Raw genomic sequence first — 20,049 nt, forward strand, 5'->3', positions numbered from 1 at the left:
ATCGAGTGACAGAGTGTCAGAGAAACTGGAAAGCTCAAGTTCACAAAGTTGCACAGTGCCCGAAATAAAAAAGAAATCACATATCAAAGTCGCCGTGAAAAGGCGAGTCGTAGCCCACTGTCTGAGTGTCATATGAAAGCTTTTTAGGGTACAGACAAAAAAAATAGACACACATTGAGAATAAAGCTTGAAATGTCAACTTCAAACTCAAAATTTCCACTTTAATCACGTAGTTTATTTTGTCATTAAAGTAGAACATTCATAAACTTTATCTTAAAATCGTTTAACTATTTTCTCAAATCACATTGTAAGTAAAGTAGCACTTTAAATGCTTTGTTCTGTATTTGATCTTCTATGTGCTCTGTGTGTGAATCACTACCTGCTTCTTAAACCGGCTTTCTCTTTCTCTGACAGGACACAGAATCCATTACATTTGTGATATTACAGCTCTCTGAATAATTAAAATACTGAGATGTATACGTGATTTCCTTTTCATGATGATAAGAATGAAAGCATGTTATTAAACATGGGAACACGGTGGTGCAGTGCTTGTTCATGTCACACGCAAGAGGCTTGCTACGCCATGCGCAACCTTCAATGAAATAATTTATTACAGCAGTACTGTCTTTCAAACGTACTAACCTCCAATTCCTGTCCTTACTTTTCTTTCTCTAAATACCCAATCGCCACACAATCAGCTCTGTAATAGACATGAAGCCATCTGTAGGCTTAGAATGCCGATTCTTCAAAACTTTTAAGGAGCATTGAAATATCTTCGTAGTACGTCTTTAATTATTCTATCCGTCTGTCCTTCCAGTGTCACGTCAGCACCAGCAAGAATAGATAGATAGATAGATAGATAGATAGATAGATAGATAGATAGATAGATAGATAGATAGATAGATAGATAGATAGATAGATAGATAGATAGATAGATAGATAGATAGATAGATAGATAGATAGATAGATAGATTAAAAATAGTAAAAACAGATTGCAGCTTTTATTCAAATAATTTTAGTGGTTGTGAAGTGTGACATTGGATTGATTGTAAATTTAAGAGGTGGACTGTGACAATAAAACATGTCATTTAATAAAACCAGCGGTCAGTGTGGACAGTCCATTAGAACTTTGACCTCAATGGTGACCTTATGTTGTTTATCATAATTTCTGAAGACTCAGATGACTTTCAAATGACTGACTTCCCTGCCTTTCACTTTGTTGCCTGTTGACATCTTTTTATGATTTAATTTTTAATCCCCACAGGTTCTGTCCAATCAAATGAGCTCTTTACTATTAGTGTCTAGTCAGCACAGCTCCTGATTGGCTCTTGTTAATTGTCTGTGTTGTGCTCCACCCCCAGTCCCGTTACACACTCCCAGATTTCCTCACTCGTTTTCTTTTCTCTCCTTTCAGACTTCTGTCCCCTCACACTGGACATCAACACGGCACACAGATGGCTCCGTCTGTCTGAAAGGAACAAGAAGGTGACACGTGAGAGGACAGAAGCCAAATATCCTAATCATCCTGACAGATTTGACTGCTATGCCCAAGTTCTGTGCAGAGAGGCTCAGACTGGGATTCGCTGTTACTGGGAGGTGGAGTGCAGTGGACACTTCATGACGATTGGAGTCGCATGTAAAGGACTGAGAAGGAAAGGAGGGAGCGTGGAGTGCATCCTTGGAAACAACGACAAGTCCTGGTGTTTGCTGTGGTCTCATTCCAAGTACTCTGTGTGTCACAATAACCAGGAGACTGAAATCAGAGCCCCCTACAGCCCCAGAATAGGTGTGTATCTGGACTGGCCCGCTGGCTCTCTGTCATTTTATAGCGTCTCACACACAATGACCCTCCTGCACAGGTTCAAAACCTCCTTCACTGAGCCCCTCTATCCAGGGTTTTGTCTTTATTTAAAATCCAGTGTAACAATCTGCCATCTGACAGCATGTGACCATTGACCAGTACCCTCCACTGGTCACTTGATGTCCCCAAAAGCTCAGTTGTCTTTGTGTTTGTAGTTTGGGGTTGCCTCGAAACCTTGCATATTGTAATCTTTTTAGTTAGCCAATAAAAGGTGTCATTTTGCTTGGCTTTTCCCTAGTTTGGGCTCAAAATTTAATTTACACTATAGGTGTGAGTTGGGGAGGGGATGGGGGGGGGGGGGGGGGCAGCACCTCTGTGAGTGAATTTGTGGATGAGAATGCGGGGCGAGTGCGGCTGTCAGGGTCTCCATTATTATTGGGTCTGAGTAGCCAATCAGGTGTGTGTGTCATAGTGAGGGGCGGTGACACCTCAGACCTACATATACCAGTCTGACCAGCAGGGGCCACTGTTGATTCACAGCCACATGTCCTTCAGGCTGACACCCCAACTGCTGTGTCCTCTGAGTGTCACTGAATGTCACCTGTTAAGTCAGTCTATATAGTGCTTTTCATTAGTGCTGCTCCAGCAGGACCACTTGCCTGTCTCAGTATCCAGAGTCTCATTCCAGTGACTATTTAGGAGCACAGAGTGACAGAAGTGACAGGAGTGCTGGCCTCTGAACAGACATTGTCTGCCCCTCTATTAGTTACTAAGGTGGTCTGTCACCTCTGAATGAATTCACTGTGAATGTCTAAAGACGAGGACTCACCACTCAGTCACATGTCGGCCATACTGATGGAGTTTGGTGTTTTACTGAGTCACTTGGTGTCACGTTAGACATTAGACTTCACCTCCTCCTTGTTGTTCCCACTGTCACCCAACCTCAAGGAGATGAGTCAGCTGACTGACTTCTCCATCACTATCGCTGTTCAATGTGACAATCAGATGTGACACTTGGGGACACTTTTATCTTTCCACTGACAAACACATTCCCAGAATTAATTTACAATTCTCTCAGGACCCCTCAAGGACCAGATTGTCACCTGACATCAGTGTGTGTGAAGAAGCCAATTAAGGCCCAGGCTGACAGCCCCCCCACTGTGTATTACAGGCCTCACCAGCAGATGGCGACTATGACTTCTAAATCTGTCATCTTCATGGAGCCTGAGGGGTTAAAAGGAAGAGGAGAAGGTGAATAAAGAGTGAGGGGTGAGGATGATAGAGAAGAGTGTCTGGGTGATAAAGGGTGAGATGAGTGACCTGAGACAGAGTGAGTCAGACGAGTGTGTCACTTGTGTGTTTGTCAGTTTTGTTCCTCCCTCCTGATTTTCTCCTCTTTGACTCGTCACACACTGATGGCCGTCCTGAGATCACAGATTGTGTTCCTCGTTGATCAAATCTGTATCTCGATGTGTGACTGACATCTGATTCTTTAAGCACTCGCTCATCAGACAGGTTGTCACCCGATGAGCTCTTCATTGCTGACCTAAGCCCTGCTGCCCTCTTCTCTCTCCTGTCACCTCAGCCATTGCTTCAGTCCCCGCTGTGTCACCTCATAAAGCCACTGGTCTGTCTGGTCACTCAGGTCCTCATCACAGCTGCACACTGGCAGTCGTTCAAACTCTACAGGCTGACAGCCATGTTGTCCTGTCGTCTGATGTTTGTGTTGGTTGAGGTTGTCTCCTGCTGACCTTGGGGGCTTTTAGAGCTCAGGATTAATGAAATGGAAATGTCAGTCAGCAGGGTGGGTAGGTGGGCACATTCAGGGCAAAATGTCATTTAAAAGTTGATGAGCACACTGGACACATCTCCAGTCACTGATAATCGACTCCACGTCAGCTCCTGTGGCCCTCATCATGTGCTGTCAACTCAGACGCTGGTCATGTGACTTGCACCTTAGTGACATTCCTGTGACTTTCAGGGCTGTGACATCAGCTGATTCTTCTGGAGCCAAACTGCTCCCTCTTGTGGCCTCTCTGCATATTAAACACACGAGAAGTTAGGATGTGAAGTGTTTGGTGAGATCTGAAAAATATTCAGAATATTGACATCACCTTGAAGGACAGTTTGGTTTAATAATAATTAATGTGTAAAAGAATACTTATTTTAGATTAATCTTTAACTAATTATGATTAGGTGTTACATTCACAGAGATAAATGGGCTGTTAATGCTTCACAGTTTGTATAATTTGAATTGGTTATTAATCTAAAAAGATCAAAACACACAAAAAAATAAAATATGGACGACTGTTATTTGTCAAATCTTTTAATTTGGTCATTTTTAATTTGTAAATTCCTCTGATCAAATCTCATATTTTGAATGTTCTGATGATATTAGGAATTCTTGTTTATGATTAATCCTCTATAATAAAAGGACAAGCGTCAGTGTGTCTGTCTGTGTATCTGTCCAGTCACTTTGTCTTTGTCTTTCCAACAGATGGCGCTTCACAAACATTAGCTCTGCTTTTATGACTCCCATGCTAATCAATATCATCCAGTTACAGAGCCGCAGCACCAGACGTCACCACTGATATCTGCCAGCAGTTTAATGACAGAATGTGTGTTAGTGTGAGTGTGATTAGTGGGCACCATACCAGCCTGTAAACCTCCCTGCTGGCACACAACTGCTGGTCCTGAACTGCAACAGTTTGTTGTGCTTCAGCTCTGCAAACAGAATGGCATATAACAGAGACATAAGAATTGGGTTTGTCATTCCAACAGATGGCACATCACAAACATTTGTATTAATGCACTGTACTACTACAGACATTTGTGATACACCATCTGTTGGAATGATAATTGTAATTCATTTTATTACTAAATGCATTTCATAATACATTCCCACAAATGGTGCACTGCAAACATTAGCACTGAGATCTACGTTGATTACTTAGCATTCAACCCATCTTAGACATGTAGCACAGCTAGTTTTGTAATAAAGAACAAAAAAGTTATTAAAAAAATATAAAATTTTAAAGAAAATGGAGAATGCAGCAAAAAATATGGTGATGCCATATGAATGTTTTATTTTTCCATTCACAGCAATGCAGCTAATTATTGACGCAGATGAGCGTTGCTCCCCAGACCGAGTGTTTGTGTCCTGCTGTGTGTGTTTGTCCCCGTGTGTGTCCATGTGACACAAGATAGTCTGTTGTGACGAGGCGAGTGGTCCCTGTGACTCCAGTCTGACCCCACACTTTCAGTATCAGCTGCTAATAAATCCTGACATTAAACTTTATTAGGTACACTTCTTAAACACTTTTAGTTTTATCCCACCATAATATTCAAGTGATGGCTCCTTGCATTCTGTACACACTGCTGATATTATATGAGAAGTCAAAGCTGCTGTAGTTCTGCTCAGATGTGGATTAGCAATAAGAAGAGACGGCTACTTCAGTCACCTCTCAAAGGGCAGCAGCTGATATTCAGACTTGCTTCAATCGACACCAAGTGTGCATCTCTGCAGCCCGGAGCCTCCACCCTGGAGCTCCAAGTAGGTGGCGTTGACTCCACTGGGCGCCAACTGGGAAGAACTTGGAGTTCAAAACACTAAAAAGGCCTGCAATTCTCTACTATGCCCACTAGAGGGGGGTGTATCTTCATATTAGTAAAACTTTGTCGTAATAATGAGGTAGCAAGTCATATAATTATGAGATATAATAATAACGATCAAGTGCCAGTGACCTGCTATTACTATTAACAGACTTGCATTTAATTTGGTTCTGCTTCTTTAGCAACGTGAGACTCGCAGTCAGATTAACTGGATTCAATTAATAAATTTGGGGGTTTTGTTAAGTAGTGAGAAGTCAAATAAAATGACCCCTTTATTGTATAACTAAAAAAATTACAATATGCAAGCTTTCGAGGCAACTCAGGCCCCTTCATCATGCAAGATGTAATAAAAAAAATGTATCGCAGATATTTTAACGCGACATCGTCGATTATTCAGCAGCTCAAGTTCTTACAGATTTGCGCCACTCGTCCAGCTCAAGTGCTCCCTATTGCTCAGCCCGGCTTTCTCTTCCCAGGTCATCCCATAATAGTCACAGACACTCCCTCTGTAGATGTCGCTCTCTCCTCGGGGTTCCCATCACTAATGTTCTCCTTTATCATTTCCCGTAGTGATGGGCCGCTCGATACTCAGGTTTCGACGGCTCATTACCTCACATGGTGTCGTAACACCCCAAAGCCAACTACGGTTGTCCAGAAGTGCAGTGCGCAAAAATAAATAAAATAGAAAGAAAACAAACAAATTGAATCATGGAAATGGTGGCGGCGCAGTCACACTCTGAAGTTGATGTCGCGTGTTTGTATTTGTGTCTTTCAAACTGAAGTCAAAGTCACCTGCGATCTCATAATTGTAATAACCTGAAGGTGCCGTTCAACGTGCTGACCAAACCTGCGCTCCGCCTTAAACCCCCCACCTCCCCGCAGTGCGCGCTCCCGCTGATCTCAAAGCGCAGCACCGGACTAAACCAGTCGGGCATTCCGTGAAGCGCGCGTGTCACACTGAGACTTAGCGGAGTGAGCCTCACGGGAATAGCCGTCTGCTTACAGTCGAGGCTCAGTCGGTGCTGCGATCTCAAAGTGTCCGCCATTAACACAAGACGGGCTGAGACAGTCCACGGTTATGTGCGCACACTCGGGAGATTTAAGGAGTGCCGGGAAACGATTAAGGAGAACATCAGTGATGGAGACACCGAGGAGAGAGCGACATCTACAGAGGGAGTGTCGGTGACTATTATGGGATGGCTTGGGAAGAGAAAGTCAGCTGAGCAAGAAGGAGCACTTGAGCTGGACAAGTAAGAACTTGAACTGCTGAATAGTCAGCGATAACGCGTTAAAATATCTGCGATCAAAATTTGTTTTTTTGATTACATCTCGCCTGAAGAAGGGGCCTGAGTTGCCTCGAAAGCTTGCATATTGTAATATTTTTATTTAGCCAATAAACGGTGTAATTTTACTTGACTTCTTACTACTTAACACAACCCCCAAAATTTGTTAATTGAATCCAGTTAATCTGACTGCTAGTCTCACGTTGCCAAAGAAGCAGAACCAAATTCAATGCAAGTCTGTTAATAGTAATAGCAGGTCACTGGCACTTGATCGTTATTATTATATTATTATGACTTATCATCTCATAATTATATGACTTGCTACCTCATTATTACGACTAAGTTTGACTAATATGACGGTACACCCCCCTCTAGTGGTCATCGTGGAGAATTGCAGGCCTCATTAGTGTTTTGAACTCCAAGTTCCTCCCAGTTGGCCCCCAGTGGAGTCAACGCCACCTCCTTGGAGCTCCAGGGTGGAGGCTCCGGGCTGCAGAGATGCACACTTGGTGTCGATTGAAGCAAGTCTGAATATCAGCTGCTGCCCTTCGAGAGGTGACTGAAGTAGCCGTCTCTTCTTATTGCTAATCCACATCTGAGCAGAACTACAGCAGCTTTAACTCCTCATATAATATCAGCAGTGCGTACAGAATGCAAGTAGCTGTCACTTGACTATTATGGTGGAATAAAACTAAAAGTGTTTAAGAAGCGTACCTTGCACGCCCAACCTACCTGGAAAGGTGTCTCCCTTTGAACTGCCTTTCCCAAGGTTTCTTCCATTTTTTTCCTACTGGGTTTTTTTTGGGAGTTTTTCCTTGTCTTCTTAAAGAGTCAATGTTGGGGAGGCTGTCAAAAGGCAGGGCCTGTTAAAGACCATGTTGGCACTTCCTGTGTGATTTTAGGCTATACAAAAATAAACTGTATGTAAACTGTACCTAATAAAGTTTAATGTCAGGATTTATTAGCAGCTGATATTGAAAGTGTGGGGTCAGACTGGAGTCACAGGGACCACTCACCTTGTCACAGTGGACTTTCATGTGTCACATGGACACACACGGGGACAAACACACACAGCAGGACACAAACACTCAGACTGGGGAGCAACGCTCATCTGCCTCAATAATTAGCTTCATTGCTGCAAATGGAAGAATGAAACATTAATATGGCATCACCAGATTTTTGCTGTATTCTCCATTTTCTTTAAAATTATATATATTTTTTATAACTTTTTGCTCTTTATTACAAAACTAGCAAAATACCCGCGCTTCGCAACGGCGAAGTACTGCTTTAAATTTTTAAATAATAAACTGAGGGATAATGTACCAATAATTATTTGTTAAGGATCTCTTTGTATACCACGTTGTCAGTTCGCCCCTCCGGTTGTAATATGACCAAGCTGTGCGCTGAGCTTACTCTTGAGCATGTAACGTATAGGTGGCCATGTGAAATGCAATCTTACCTCAAATCAATGCCAACCTTTTGTAGGGTCTGTCCCTGAGACTAATTAATTGTCATTGCGAAGCAGAGTCTTACTGGAAATTGGAGGTGTTTGAATTGAAATGGGAGATCAGAGGGTATAACGGGGATGTGAGGAATAAAAACTCTCTCCCCTGAGCCACCGCCAGTACAAATAGTTGCCTCAATTAGGTTCTTTTGCAGGCATGTGACCTGAAGTCTCGTGCCGGAAAATATCTTCAGCCATGTGCGATTTATATTTCTCCCATAACTGTGTTGGAGATGAAGGAGAGCAGGCGGTCAATAATATTGCAAACAATGCACGAATTTGATTTGGATGTGACTTGTTGCACGCGTCATTAATGTATACATCCCAGTGTCGGTCGTTCTCTAATAAATTCAGAGCTTGACATGTACTTCCGAAAGTGGCATGTGTAACGCCGTTGACAATTCTCAATTGCTGGGAAGACGTTGGACCGGCACATTTACCAACAGCATGTGAACAAAGAAGCATTCATCTTGATTGGGATGCACGGTGTACAGTCTGCCTATCGTAGTTTCTTTGAATATGCCAGGTTGTCCGTTGACTCGCTCTCCTCGTTTGCATTGTTCAAATGATTTTCTCCTCGCATTCCATGTGTAATACGTAGGCACTTCCGAATACAGCAGTGTTTTCATAAACGCGTCATTTTGACATAACGTAAAGAAAGCAGTTAACGTTGTAGCCGGTGGATTCAGGGCTATTTGTTGCACATTTGCAGCTGTGAAATAAATGCGTTGTCCATTTTCTAGATGTACTGCTAAGTGAACAACATCTGGACTTCGTTCATGTATGTGAAATGAAAGAATTCGCCCATACAGCTTCATTGCTGCTTATGTATCTTCCAGCCTAATACTGTGCGATTTCATCGATATGTATGACCGCATTCCTGTCACTTCATTCTGGTTGCACGCCAAAAACTGCCATGTCGCTGCCTTTATTCACGTACTTACAAATGTATTTGATCGAAACATTGAAATAGAATCGTAAAATATTTAGATTAGCGTGTGTTGCTTTTACGTCTAACAGATGGCGCTGTGTTTTCAAAAAAAGCATGTTTTTACCTGTCACAGGTGTGACATCTATATAATATGTATATAAAACCACGCGCGTATTCGAATGCAATGTTGTGTCAAAATTTCAAAGCAATCGGTGAAGAACTTTCGGAGATTTAAGGTTTTGAACAAACGAACATTTATATTTTTATTTATATAGATGTATATATTTATGTATATATATGGTTTTGGCAGCCAAGCGCTTTTTTTCCAACCTAGAAGACGTCTCTTGAGATCCGTTTAATCGCCTCGTTGATTGCATGTCCTCCAAGGTAGTTTCAATCCCCATCTCCCCTTTTATGAGTGACTGTGTTAGTCGCCGTACTTCGTACAGGTCTTTGAACGCACTGAATACTTGTAACTGGTGTCGCCCGTCAGTAGTATAATGCATGCACCATCTGTCAAAAATGATTGATGAGTTAAGCCCCGCCCCTTTTGGATTGACGTCATAGACTCCCGCCCCCTTCCGGTTTTCCCGGCCGGAAGTCCATCACTTCCGTGACCTTCGCCCATTCTGTTTTTTACCCCAGGAAACGGCCAATATCCGTTTGGCAGATGTCCGGTCCTTCCTTGAACCCTCTCATCCTGTTTTTACCCCAGGAAACACCTGTCCCTTCCTTGAACCCTCCCATCCTGTTTTTACCCCAGGAAATGGCCAAGATTTTATTTGATGGATGGGTGCCCCCTCCTTGAACCCGCCCCCACCTCTCCCGAGGACAAGTTCAGGCAAGTCTGTAGCAGACCCTGCCGTCCGCACCTCTTGGTGGTCGCAGGCCTTCAGACTTAGAGTTTCCTGCCCACGGTCGGTTAACCCTGAGGACGCCCCCTTCCGATCCCAGCCCCTAGAGGAAGAGACCGCCCACACACACACACCGGATGGCCGTCATAGTCATTTTGACTCTGAGTCCAGCCCCAGGCCAGTCCTTGATCATTTCTCCCCGAGGAGAGACAACCACACACATGTTTCAGGCTCTCCATTCTGCCTTATAGCCATTCCTGACTCTATTGCTTTGGGTAATAAAATCTCTGTATCTATTATTTAAAATATCTAACCTTTTATCTAAGTCAAAAATGATTTTCTTCAGCTCACAGACGCTCTCTAAGCTGAAAAAGCCATTACTTCACCCCAGCCGGGTGCTGTCTGGCTCTCTGTCTCGGAGCAGGAGGCCTCTGCCTGTAGCCCGAGGAGAGATCGCCTCCACACACACACGCACACACCCACACAGACACCAACATGTTAAGGAAGGGCCCCTACCATCCAAGCCTCTTGGGGACCATTCCTGTCTCTACTGCTTTGGGCAAGAAACTCTATGATTTAAAATATCTATTCCTTTATCTAAGTAAATGATTTCTTCAACTCACAGATAGGCTCTAAGCTGAAAAAGCCTTTACTTCACCCCGCAGGGTGCTGTCCGGCTCTCTGTCTCGGAGCAGGCTGCCTGTAGTTTCCAAACACAAGCTGCCCGGTTCTCTCCGTCTACTGTTGGAGCAGACCGCTGCGCGTGCACGCAGAACAGGCAAACTTTCTGAACGTGCAGCCCCAGGAAGCTGACAGACCCACAGGATGCGTCCTTCGCGCAGAGTGCTTTAGCCCCTACCCCCAAGGCTACGAGCCTCAGGCGCTGCGTTCTCAGCGCATGCGTATCAGGAGCTAAACCCCACGAGATGTAAAAGTTTTTTAATGATAACGAGATCGATATAAGATCTGTAAAATAATAGGCAACAGGATCCTTTTAAAGAACGTTCGAGACGTATAAATTCAAACCTGGAGTTATATATTTAAAAAAAAAAAATAAATCCCAGCCAAGTGAAAGAGTCTTAAACCTTTGGGAGCTCACAAGCTCCTGTTGGGTACCCTGATCTTTAAGCCCGTATCAGATCGTTCGGGGCAGTGTGAAAATGGTCTCACTTTGTGATATTAAAAGACTTCGAATGCTTACAAAGATGACTTTTAAAATACGGATGTAAACCCGAACAATACACGGATGTCCACGGTCATCAGCTCTGACAACCTGAAGCTAAGGGGGTGGGGGTTTAGCTATTAGGCAGGCTCAATCCTTATGCAGACACAAAAGATGTTCACACATAATTACTTTAACATAAGGTTCAGTTTGAAACACACTTAAAGTGAGGCCAGACATTTGCTAAAATAAATCTACGAATAACAGAGGTTCCTTTTTAAAAAATATAGGACTTTTCGGGGTCCGGCCAAAGGTTTAAATGTAAGTAATTGTTTCAGACTATTCTGCACAGACAGTCAATATAATGGTAAGACCTACTCATGCTTATTATAAGTGTTAAACAAGCATGTTTTAAAACGGAGGGATGAATCCTTATATTTTATACTTAATATTTCCAAGTTGACTCTCCGGTAATTCCCTTTTAAAAATATTTGTTTACAGTGTGCAGGAATTATCAGCATGTTAATTACACACAGCGCATGTGTAGGAGCGTGAGCGCGCTCGTGTGTATATAAATTGTAGCATTTTATATTTCTATCTCTCTATCTACGTGTACGACGACGATTAATGTTCATAGGACTGAAGCAAGCAATCTTAGTTTTTTCTCTTACCGAAACGGGCTTTACAATCAGTTAAGTTTTGTCTCGGCGTCTGAAATTCAAACAGGTCCTCTCCTCTGAGAATATTCAGGCCTGGTTTAAAAGAGCAGGCCGGGTGTGTAATAGCTCGGACATAAGACGTCAGTATTCTGAACTATGTACTCGGTTATTTTTTGTACGGAGCCGCCTGTTTTAAAAGTCTGATAACGAAACATTTATGCTTCATAAAAATTCTCATTTGGACAGCCGGCTGGAGACAGATTGACTGAACCCTGAACACGGACCCAAGAATTTATTTCTTAATACACAGGGGCTCTGAGATCAGGCTGTCTGTTTTTATTTATGTCTTTAGATTTTAAAAAGTTTGCTTGCGAGTGTATTCATATTTATACCCGCGATCCTATTAAACTAGTAATGAAAGGAATGGACGCGTTTAATTGGGGTCCGAGAAAACCCTCCTTTCTGATTTAACGGTAATTTTCTATCGCAGAGTTTTTAAACGGTGCAACGAGCCATCTTCAGCAGAGGGTTGAGTGCGGGTGTTACTGGGGTGTGTTTTACCAGGCACAGAGTATCCAATATACTGTATTAACACGGTACTAGTCAGGATTTCACTTTGTTCTTTAAATCCGGTACCTCCTTTTTCCATCTTGTGCATTGTTCAGTAAACCTTATTTTGGTGGATCAGAACATTTTTTGGTGGATCAGAACATTTTGCTTACACCCCAATCATTATTCTCTTTAGGTTTTTAACTGTTATACCTACATTTTATAAGTTTCAGAAGTCCTTGTTTCTGTGACAGTAACTTAATCATATGGTGTAAAAATCCAGACTACTCACTTTTTAAAAGCTCTGAATTTACCAATTCAACCAATATGTCAGCTTTGGATCCATTTCACCAAGGCAATTGGGGGCTTCCTCTTTGTAGATTTTAGTTTGAAGGGACAGCATTTCTCAGCCTTTAAAACTGTGTTATGAAAACTTGGGTCGCAAATACGTAATCGTGTCCCCTAAGTCGTTTTCTTTTTAAGTAATGATATAACATAGAGGCACGTTTTATTATACCTACTTAACTTTTAGCGACATTTATCTAACTCTATATTTATTTTTCTAGTATCAGAATGTAGTTTGAGTTAATTTGTTATGGTTTCAATAGATGTATTTTTCATATTTTCGATTCTTGTTTTCTTTTTGTTACGTCGCGCCCCCCTAGGGGGGACAGCCCCACAGTTTGAGAACCACCGTGTAGGGGATGATTTGTAAAACACTCTGCTTCACTTCAAGTTAAAGTAGATTTGCTCGGTTATTCAGCTGTCCATTTTTGTTATAAATTGTATTTAGTCTCTCTTTATTTACTAAATGTTTTATATGTTGAATAGAAAACAGTTATCTTGTTCAGGTTTTAACTTAAAACAGCATTTTCATCATCAGGCTATGAACACTTTGATACTCAGGGTGCTTTGTATAATACCCAGTTTTAGAAATTCTGTTACTGCTTGGTAATAGCCTTCCATTTTACCGCAGTTATAAGCCCCTGAAAAATAAGAATGGCTGTAGTACGTTATATAAGCCTATACACTACAGGGCTTATTTTGGACATGTTAGGCAAATCAGGAAGGAAAATGTTTTAGTGAATAGTTACATAATATCTATTACCAGTAACGGCGTACTGCACGATAACGTGCAGTGAATACACTTGACTTGAGTATTCATATTATTCCTCCTCTTTCTCTGGACGTGTAGCATTCGTCTGCTCAGAGGATGAGGGGTTTGCTGCTTCCTGAGCAGCTCTTTTTTTTTTCTCTCCACCCTAGCGGCCCCCTGCTTCTCACGCATGCGCAGCATGGCCGCCCTACTGCGCGGTGCCGAGAGTTGATTCAACAATAAAAAGAGTAATACAATCATCACCCGAAAGCGGATAGTAGCTGTCACGTAGTACATGTGTAACAAATTTCAAGTCAATAGGTTTGCGAGCTACAGGTGATTTAAAATCCTGGACAGACAAACGAACAGCCACGTTAGCTTATTATAGAAGAAGATATGTGTTAGCACAAGGATTACAAGTTTACTAAAACTGTGAGGTTTATTCTTTCTTTTAGGTAGTCCAAGTTACATAGGACATCTAGCCTTGAAAACGGCTTTTTCCCCCATCTGTTTGTGAAAAAAAACATCCTTTGTTTGAGTCGCATTCAGGGTGAAGGGGATGTAAGTTTGAACTGTGATTCCAAGAGTCAAGAAGTGGTTGCATTCTTCTTGATTATGAGTCAAAGGCCCTGGGGTTTGTGTGGTGATCATGGTCAAGGGCAGAGTTAAGCTAGACATTATTATTATTATTCCAAAATGAAACATTGACTCGCCCATATCCACATCAAGCAAGTATCACAAATACAAGACAGTAAAAAACTAAATTTACAAACAATAAGTCGCAGAGGAAATTAAAAAACATATTAAGAACGGATCAACAGGGGATCAATCCAAACTCACAGCACACTGCAACTGAACCTACGTGTTTTGCAGTATATGTTTAGCTAAACGGTCATCTGTTTAGCCCGTTCCTCGGTGTTGCAATGATTTGGGCAAAACATTATTTAACATCTGAGAGTATGAGGCTAATTAACATTAGACTGGTATTGTTAGGACCTTATCCGGCACTAAAAGTTGGGTTTGTGTTCCTCCAGAGTCAGGAAGAACATGAAAAAGTGGAGTTATAAAGGAGTTATAACAATTTGAAAAATTGTCATAAGGTATAAAAAACATTGATATGTGGACAAAACCAGCATGAAAAGAAACCTTTTTGAAATAAATAATAAGCTTTTTTGACGTGAACAGTCTGGAATAGTCTGAAGATGTCTTAAAGAGTTAATTTTTAAATAAAGCTTGCAAAAGTAATATTAAAAATATTAAAACTAAATAAAAACATAGAAGTACCATTTAATGATATCAACTAGTGTTAAGTATATTATCAAGCACTGGGCGCTGTTTATAAGGTTTATTTAATTTAGTTATAAGCAAAATGGTTGGATGCATTTTGCTTTGAAATTAACCATAGTTTGATACAGCTTTAAGAATGAGAATGCAAGACAAACCTATATATACATTAGAACACTCTAGACGAGAACAGGCCATTCAGCCCAACAAAGCTCGCCAGTACTATCCACTTATTTGCACTTATTAACAAATGTTGCCGTTTCAATTAGGGATATCTTGGATCTGTGTTTTATTTTAACCTTTTGACGAGAAACCCCTGGTCAGCGAAATATACCCCATATACTGAAAATGAACCGCGCCGACATGCTAACTAAATAGATATAAGATATTTTAGAATATGGACCTGGGCTCTACCCAGATGATTCTGACAAACTATGGGGTCTCCACTTAATTGCCAAACTTTCTGCGGGTGCTATGGATCTTGTAATGGAGAATGCAAAAGATTCTATAATCTTTAAGGGGCATGTGTCCACAGTGTTAACCAACCATAGTACGTGATGTTCAAAATTCAACTAGTGTTTTTCAGAAGAGATAGGGCAAGTGTGGCGTGTGTTCTGTATTCTCTTTTCTGTATTAACAATTCACAATGACCAGACTCCCGAGACCTTAGGTTTTTTTTTTTTATGTAGAAGTACATTTCACAAACATGAATAAGAGACAATCCATCAAACCACTCTTGAGCCAAAACAGGACCAAGCAGGGGGGGTTGGGACCGACATCCCTCAAAATGCTTTTGACACAAAGAAGGGCCAATCAGGCGGGTGGGGTGGGACACTCTTTTCAAAGAGTCTTTGGCCGCCCCCAAGCGGACAGGATTTGCCGGGCTATAAAACAACTTTTTCAATGACACTCCATCCTCGACGGTGAAAGAAATTAGGGTTAAGGTTTAAAAATCAAATGTTACTTTATTGGTCATTTTCAAAAACAATACTAAAATTCAGAGAGGTTTTACCAACCACTTCAAAACAATATTACAACTGAGCAGCCTGTGATATCACCGGTACATTCTGTTCAGACACTTCATCTGATTTTCCATGTCATTTACCCCATAAAACCCTAAAGGTCCATCAGACCTATCCGGTACAGAAAAAATGTTGTTTAGAGAAAGCATCGGCTATTTACCGTATTTTTGAGTAAGAGGCTTCTTCCGTGTTATAAAAGTCTTGTACGTTGTACAATCGACTCCTTAATAAAATGTTCATTTTTCAGTTCGTCAGCAGCATTTCGTAAAAAGGCATGAATCTGGTGAAACGGCCGAAAGATGTTGAAACAGTCCAGAGTCTTGATGACCAGGCTCCTGAGCCACGGTTTGCGGAAAACAGACAGCAGCTGCTGAACCGGTCAGTCTCAAACAGACACGTAGTCCGTGTCTGGCCGGATTGGTCTATTCAACATCCTTGACAGGTACTTTTAGGTACTGATCCATTTTTATATCCGGCAGAGCCGCCATCCAACTCTGGCCCAGCTTCAGAGCCTTTGGAAATGTTTCACCCAGGGGCCGTCAGTTTTTCAAGGGTCATGCCCGCATAATCCGCATCCTTGTTTGATATTTTCCAAGAGGCAGGAGCCTCTACTAGGTTATACAAAAACTCTTGGAGCACGCGGACCATGTGCTTTCTCGTCGCCCCGACAATATAGTCTGGTTTTACAGCTGCTGGCAGCCTCTGTATGACGAGCTACTACCTCGATTTCCCAAAATCAAATTTTTGGAGGGATTACCCGTCTCCTTAAGCGACGATGAACTACTGCCCCCTGACCGTGTCAACCTGGTGATCGTCGACGATTTGATGGAACAGGCGAGTCATAGCGAAGAGATAGAGCGGGCCTTCACAAAATATACTCACCACAGGAATTTGTCCATCATTTACTTGGTCCAAAATTTATTTTTTCAAGGCAAGAAAAGTAGAACTATAAATCTGAATGCCAATTACATTACCCTCTTTAAAAACCCCCGAGATAAACTGCAAATTACCAGTTTAGCGCGTCAAATGTATCCTGGGAGGGTTAAATTTTTCTTGGAGGCCTTTGAGGACGCTACAAGGCAACCTTACGGTTATCTTCTGGTGGACCTGAAAGCCCATACGCCTGACGAATTTCGATTACGTACCGGTTTGTTTCCTCCCGACTGGCCTGCCTTGTACGTCGTGAAAAGATAAAGACGGACAACTTTTCAAGTATTTGAGAAAGAGTCGGCATGTCGTGCAGAATAAAAAGAAATTTCCCTCTGCTCAAGACCCTACATAAGGGTTCCTGTCGCCAAAGAAAAGCGGTGCTGAGCAAGGCTCCGGACGATTTAATTTACGCTCTGTCGGAAATAGCTCTCAATACTTTAAAAGGCCGCGTTCCTCTGACGTCCAGACAGTTCAAGTTGCTGAAGAAGCATCGTTGCGCCATTAAAAAACTCGGCGATAAAAAACTCAAAGTTAAAAAGAAAAAAACCCTTTTAAATCAAAAAGGAGGGTTTCTCGGTGCCCTATTAAGCGCAGCCATTCCTTTCATTACTAGTTTAATAGGATCGAGAGTATAAATATGGAATACACACGCAAGATGTACCTGGTCCCTCAACAACAAATGGCTCAATGGCAGCAGAAAGCCCCAGCTTCCAACGACCTTTTAAGCGCTACGGAAAGTGAGCTGGATAAACAAATGAAACTCATACTCTAACGTAGTGACTTGACCGCCGAGGCAAAAGTTAAACTTTATACGAACGTTTTGCAAAGATACTTGACCTTTGTGAAAAAAGCGGATAAAGAAACCGGGTCTCTGACATTATTACTGCCTGCCGAGAGCAAAGAGGAACCGCCGGGGGCTCTCAAAGAGGCTCCTAGTAACCCCGAAGACCGTGTGTACGATGAGATTTTGAAAAGTGCGCCGGATAAATCAAAGAAATACACAGAAATAATTTTACAGAAAATGTCGTATAACCCTAATACAACCTACTGGAATGGCTTGGGAGAGTTTGTGCTTCGTGGAGAACCTTTACCCGGGACGAATATGGTCGATCTAATGCGGAACTTGACAGCCCGACACAACATTCCGTCCTATCGGAGACCTAGGGGGTGGAAAGAATTTGTTAAGGCCCTGGCCGATTTGAATATCCCGTCCTCTGCTGTGCCAAATGCCGACACGAGAGAACTTTTAGAGAGTTTCAAAGCTTCCTCCCCAGAGGGGGCCGCTGCCTCTATCACTGCCTCTGCTGCTGCTTCCGCTACACCTGTTGGCAAGAAAATCAAATCTCGTAAAAAGAATGAATGGATTCCTTATTGAAATGTAATTATTTTTGTTTAATAAAATATTACATTTGATTATACAGAATGTCTATTCTTTATTAAGATAATTACAAATCATAGAGCTTTGCATACAGGGGTACTCCTGAAAACTTCTTGAAATATTCTTAGACAAGGTAGTGACAAAATTTTGAACCATATAATCGTTTTTGGTGTCCTCATTAAAATACAGGTTCATGATCTCTTTATAAGAGCGTCCTTTTCCTCTGTGATGCAGGAAAAAAATACAGTGCTGTCCGCAAACGTTGGAGAACCAGCTTTGAAGCTGTCGGGTATGGTGAATAATTTCTTTACAGTTTCTGTTTAAAAAGTTGTATATTTCCTCAGGAAAATAGATAAAGTCTGGTGGGGCTCCACAGGAGTCAAAAAATTCTCCAGTTCCGTCTTCTCTGAGGTATATCGCCAACCAGTGTTCTCCGGGTTGATGTTGATGGTGAGTGTTGACTATGATCATGGCCGGTAGATCCGTAAGTATTTTTTTAGGCAGCTCATCGCACGCCAACACTCCGTAAAACAGTTTTTCTGTGTACGGGTTGCTGCCCATGAGTTCCTCGATCAGCAGGGTGTTCATGCTTTTTTAGTAATCATAAAGGATGTTTCTTCTCTGGTTTATTTCAATAATGTTGTCAAAGACTGCGTACACTATTAGATTCACAGTGTGGGGTAGAGGCTGTCGAAAGCGTATTTCACATCTCATGTTCCCTGTTTTCACCAAGGAGAAATGATCCCCGCATTCTTGATCAGGTGTCAAGTCAAAGGCAAACAGGGTGTATCCCCGGGAGAAGTCAGAACGGCTGATGGCTAGAAGCTGGTCTTTCAAATGCTTTCCGGAGGCCAACACGAGGTTGTAATATTCTCGAGCTGTGTTGTCATTAGCAAAATTGGGTTGAAAGGGCTTGGCTGGAATCTGTTCTCCGTCCAAATACAAGGCCAGGAACTCCACTTGGTTATGCTTGAAATTGAAGGGATTTCTAGCGTAATCCCCCGAAAAGGCCTCATTGTCCACCATGCCTATGACCACGTACTTGGGCAGCTGTCCCAAGAACAAGTTCTCCTGATTGCTCACACGTATCCCAGCAGGCATACTGAGAACTTTCATATTCACTCTTTCCATGGGGTACTTGGCATTGGCATTTGTGAGAGCGTGAGCGTGTCCCAATTTCACAGCCGCTGAAACTTTCACTTTCTTGACAAAAAGAGAGGCGGATAAAATGTTTACTTTGTAGCGCTCGGCATCTCCGGACTTCAGACAGAATTCATTTTTGCTCCGCACCATTTTAATTCTGACGTCCACACCGTTTACAATTAATTTTTCTTGAAAAAATAGGTCAGAATGAATAGGACCGAGGAGTTCTACTGTTTTACCCTGGGATGTATAGCCGTTTCTTTTTTTGAATCCCTCATTCGGACCGTCCAAGGCTGTGTTTTCATGTTCGTTGGCCGTGTCTTTGTAAAAAAGACCCGACGCAAATTGGAACCTGAGAGTTTCATTGCTGTAATTTAGCAGTCCGTCAAAAAGGGCCCTGTACGGGTAAAGGCTGGAACTCTGGGATATTAAGCGGTCTCCCAGGGTCACATCCACTTGTGAAAATAAAGAGGCTATCGGATAATTAACAAAGGCTACCTCGGCCACGGGTGGCGGGTTAGTTCCGTCGGCATTGACGATTTGGCATTGGATGTGAAGAAGCGTATTATTCAGGTCCAAGTAGTCTTCACCGTTCCCAGTAATCAGAAACTCTAGCGGAGCGACTTCAGATAGAGCTGAGAGAGGGGGCACCTCGACGTAGATGCTTTTTTCTACGCTAGTCTGAGTATAGGGTACCGTAAACAAGTCCAGTCCGGATTTCACACACTCTTGAGACATGCGATGAACGAAAGGCATTTTGAGTTAAAAAATGTTTTTCGATTTCTTTTTTCTGCGGATGCGGGACTTATCCTTGTGGCGGAGAGAAGAAAATGATGTAAAA

At 42.2% G+C, this 20,049-nt stretch overlaps 2 protein-coding genes across 2 annotated transcripts in view; one reads left to right on the forward strand and one right to left on the reverse strand.

The window, feature by feature from the left end:
* LOC114641715 (tripartite motif-containing protein 16-like) overlaps positions 1–2,900 on the forward strand; it is a 45,964-nt gene extending 43,064 nt beyond the window's left edge. The window contains exon 7 of the mRNA XM_051927939.1: positions 2,576–2,900. The gene's annotated coding sequence lies outside the window, so the exon portion shown is untranslated. The remainder of the gene's footprint in view (positions 1–2,575) is intronic.
* A 15,759-nt stretch (positions 2,901–18,659) lies between these two features.
* LOC114641716 (uncharacterized protein F54H12.2-like) lies at positions 18,660–19,964 on the reverse strand. The gene has a single exon (XM_028790739.2). It carries the CDS (start codon positions 19,962–19,964, stop codon positions 18,660–18,662), a length of 1,305 nt encoding a protein of 434 aa, XP_028646572.1.
* Between the last annotated feature and the right edge of the window lie 85 nt (positions 19,965–20,049).

The sequence above is a fragment of the Erpetoichthys calabaricus genome, chromosome 5 (assembly GCF_900747795.2).
Source record: "Erpetoichthys calabaricus chromosome 5, fErpCal1.3, whole genome shotgun sequence".
In the NCBI taxonomy this organism is placed as follows: Eukaryota; Metazoa; Chordata; class Cladistia; order Polypteriformes; family Polypteridae; genus Erpetoichthys; species Erpetoichthys calabaricus.